General features: G+C 48.5%; 1 protein-coding gene across 1 annotated transcript in view; it reads left to right on the forward strand.

Annotated features, from left to right (window-relative positions):
• Nucleotides 1–3,641, forward strand: part of LOC110496868 (potassium voltage-gated channel subfamily H member 8-like) — a 75,136-nt gene extending 71,495 nt beyond the window's left edge. The window contains exon 15 of the mRNA XM_036953387.1: nt 2,413–3,641. Coding sequence (XP_036809282.1) covers nt 2,413–3,009 — 597 coding nt within the window. The 3' untranslated portion in view covers nt 3,010–3,641. The remainder of the gene's footprint in view (nt 1–2,412) is intronic.
• The last annotated feature ends 756 nt before the right edge of the window (nt 3,642–4,397 follow it).

Below are 4,397 nucleotides of genomic sequence, written 5' to 3' on the forward strand. Positions count from 1 at the left end.
CCAATATTGTATATCATGTTGATCTCTATCTCAACCCTTACAAGCTCCTTACTGAATCTTCCGTGTTACAACTGCCCTCAATTATCTCCAAATCCAACTGTGGTAATATTAGCTACAGTACCTGCCCTTTGACCTGTGAAAATTCACCTCTGACTTTCAAACGACCCTTAAGACTTGAGCTCCAGAGGGATGTGGATGACGCATTAGTTTTGATGAACGAGGCCAAAATGTGTCCCCTGGTTCTTTAGACCATAATCAACACCTACCCAGGAGATCTGGAACAATGACAGCTTCCCGGAAACGTCCAAACAACCCGCAATGAAAGGCAGAACTATAGGAACAATGACTGATAATCGCTGACATACAGCACATAGACCTGAATGTACACGCACGCACGCACACCACACACACACTGTTTGACTCGTCCCTCCAGCAATGTAAAATGAAACAGAAATATCCGGGCAGCAGAAGTGGACTCTTGAGGATTTCTTTGTGTTGTTCTAATGGGAACCTATCTACGGCAGCTGTTAACTCACATTAGTAGCCTTTTGAGTGTTGATTGTAACCCACTGAGAGTTGTGGTGATGTTAGTAGTACTGACAATAAAGACAGAGAAATTACTAAATTTACCATGGCACATTGCAGAGTCTGAGTATCTAACACAAGATCAGATGTTCTATCAGCCCCTTATGGTTAAGGTACTGTACGGTTTGAAGGTAAGGTTGTCTGACCCCAGATTTGTGTTTAAAGATCTCTCTCTCTCTCTCTCTCCCTTGCTCTCTCTGAGGTGACAGGGCTGAAATTGTGTTGACAACGTAGCGGATTGGACTGTCCTGCTTCACTCAGCTCTTTAAAAAAAAATGTTTCCACAGAAAACTTATATCAGAGAGAGAGGGAGATGGCTCGAGAAAGACGGTGAGAGAGGGAGAGAGAGACGGGGGGAGAGAGAGAGAGAGAGAGAGAGGGAAGGGAGAGAGGGGGGAGAGAGAGAGAGAGAGAGAGGGAGAGAAAGAGAGAGAGAGAGGGAGAGAGAAAGGAGTGGGTGATTAGATTTGTCTCTTGAAGTACACCAGAGATTTGGATTAGGTAACTGGTGATGTACAAGAGTTGACATGACTATATGGCTAAGTGCTGACATGACTATATGGCTAAGTGTTGACATGACTATATGGCTAAGAGTTGACATGACTATATGGCTAAGAGTTGACATGACCTTATGGCTAAGAGTTGACATGACTATATGACTAAGAGTTGACATGACTATATGGCTAAGAGTTGACTTGACTATATGGCTAAGAGTTGACATGACTATATGGCTAAGAGTTGACATGACTATATGGCTAAGAGTTGACATGACTATATGGCTAAGAGTTGACATGACTATATGGCTAAGAGTTGACATGACTATATGGCTAAGTGTTGACATGACCTTATGGCTAAGAGTTGACATGACTATATGGCTAAGTGTTGACTTGACCTTATGGCTAAGAGTTGACATGACTATATGGCTAAGAGTTGACATGACTATATGGCTAAGAGTTGACATGACTATATGGCTAAGTGTTGACTTGACCTTATGGCTAAGAGTTGACATGACTATATGGCTAAGAGTTGACATGACTATATGGCTAAGAGTTGACATGACTATATGGCTAAGTGTTGACTTGACCATATGGCTAAGTTAGTTTGTGCCGTCTAGTGTCACTATGTCACGGTCATCAGTCAGTTCTCGATGTTTGCATCGGCTTAGCCTGTGTAGATGTATTTACATTGAGTATCTGGTCCTGATGTGTCAAGTTTCATATGGGCAAAGTTCCAACACTTGTCTCTTATTTTATCTGTGCGTAGCATGATCCCCTGTTGAACATGTGGTGACTGCATGCGTGTTGATCCGTGTCTGGTTTTGTTAGTGGGGTGTCTAGCAGGATGAATACCTATGTATGCTTTGAGTGACAGAGCCAGCTGGCCTGCTGGCATGGTGCCCTTGCTGTGCCCTCTCTCTATAGGACCACTACTGGCTGGATAGGACTAATCACCTCCAAGCCATCATTTTAATGACCAATTAGACCAGCATCATCATGCTAGGCCAGAATAGCAACCCAAAATTGCTGGCTGGAAATGACCAAATTAATATTGATGACCCGGAATGGTTGAATGGCAGTTTCACTGAGGGTGGCAGATTAAGGCTACATCCAGATTTTCCACCCTTCTCCCAAAGTGTGCACTTTAACACTGCCTGTCATGGTTTAAGCATTGGCTGGAAGGAGTTTCCACCCTTGTTAAATCCATTAGAAGGAATGTGCTCAGTGGTACAGCTAAAATGTCTGACCCAAAATGCATCATTTGATTTTACTGAGCCCAAATGAATATGGATGACTGAGAGATGTACTGTATGCTCTTGTTTGTTCCCAGGTGAGTTCTCTGGGGAAGGAGGTGACAGAGATGGGCCGAGTAATGAGGAGTATGGCTCAACTGATGGAGTCCTTCTTCTCCGGACCCCAACCCCTCTATCCTGCACACTGCGTACCTGGACACCATGCATACCTGTCCCGCACTGCGCCCCCACCCCACACCGCCCCCCCACAGTCCTACTCCTCTCAGACTGAACCTCTCTGGGCAGACACCCCCCTCAAGACCCTCTCTTCCTGCATCTCTCCGTCCTTTGGCCTGGCCCAGCGGCATCCTGGGATGTTCCATGTGGATCCCGCCCTCACCGCCATTCCACACAGTCCCGAAGATCTCCACCCGGCCCCCTTACGCCTCTCGCCTCCCTACCCCTCCTCCTTCTCCCTCACGGACACCTCCACAGAGCCCCTGTTGCCCTCTTCTCCTGGGATACCCCACTGTGAACGGGGAGGGGGCGCTGGGTCCTCCAGGTCACGGGCACACAGTTTGGAGACCCCACAGCCACCGTGTGACAGGAGAGGAGGAGGGGTCGTTGCAGTCACCCCTCAGAGCTCCAGAAGCCTGCCCCGCCCTGGAGGGAGCTACCAGCACATGGATTTATAGCAGACTGAACTGGACTAAAGAGATACTGTATTGTCTAAAGAGATACTGGACTAAAGAGATACTGGACTAAATAGATACTGTATTGTCTAAAGAGATACTGGACTAAAGAGATACTGGACTAAAGAGATACTGTATTGACTAAAAAGATACTCGACTAAAGAGATACTGTATTGACTAAAGAGATACTGGACTAAAGAGATGCTGAACTGAAGAGATACTGGACTAAAGAGATACTGGACTAAAATAGTGTATGGGACTAACAACCAGGTCCCTACATCAGGGGAGTATACACTCTTACAGGGACACAATCAGATCTCTGATGATATTGATAACCTTTCATTTTCTATCTCTGTTTCCAAGGCACGTATTCTTTTCAAATAGCATGACAAAAGCAGAGGGGCAGTAGGTAGCTTATAGGTAGCTTTACGTTGTATAAACATTAGCAGATGTTCCAGTAGTGTTCTAGAGGGGTATAGAATCATGAAGGTCATTGTGGCTTTGTGTGTTATCCTCTGGAGAAGGCTCTGGGGTCTGGAGGAGTGGAGAGAAGGAACAGCAGGACTGCACAATGACAGAGGACAAGGAGGAGGAGACTGGGTCGCATCAGCAATGGAGGGAATAGTGGAGATGCCTGGGTGGATAGGGAGGGAGGGAGGGAGGGAGGGAGGGAGGGAGGGAGGGAGGGAGGGAGGGATAAGAGGAGTTGGATGGGGGGTCTTGCTTGCTCTTTCACTCCTTGCTGGCGGGGTTTCAGGTTGGTTGGATTGGAGGAGAGATGAGAGAGTGGTGGAGGTGGGGGATGAGGAAGAGAGAGTGGTGGAGGTGGGGGATGAGGAAGAGAGAGTGGTGGAGGTAGGGGGATAAGGAAGAGAGAGTGGTGGAGGTGGGGGATGAGGAAGAGAGAGTGGTGGAGGTGGGGGATGAGGAAGAGAGAGTGGTAGAGGTGGGGGATGAGGAAGAGAGAGTGGTGGAGGTGGGGGATGAGGAAGAGAGAGTGGTGGAGGTGGGGGGATAAGGAAGGGAGAGTGGTGGAGGTGGGGGGATAAGGAAGAGAGAGTGGTGGAGGTGGGGGATGAGGAAGAGAGAGTGGTGGAGGTGGGGGGATGAGGAAGAGAGAGTGGTGGAGGATGAGGAAGAGAGAGTGGTTGAGGTGGGGGATGAGGAAGAGGGAGTGGTGGAGGTGGGGGGATGAGGAAGAGAGAGTGGTGGAGGTGGGGGATGAGGAAGAGAGAGTGGTGGAGGTGGGGGGATGAGGAAGAGAGAGTGCTAGAGGTGGGGGGATCAGGAAGAGAGAGTGGTGGAGGTGGGGGATGAGGAAGAGAGAGTGGCGGAGGTGGGGGGGTGGGGGGGATGAGGAAGAGCGAGTGGTGGAGGTGGGAGGATGAGGA

The sequence above is a fragment of the Oncorhynchus mykiss genome, chromosome 18, assembly GCF_013265735.2.
Source record: "Oncorhynchus mykiss isolate Arlee chromosome 18, USDA_OmykA_1.1, whole genome shotgun sequence".
In the NCBI taxonomy this organism is placed as follows: Eukaryota; Metazoa; Chordata; class Actinopteri; order Salmoniformes; family Salmonidae; genus Oncorhynchus; species Oncorhynchus mykiss.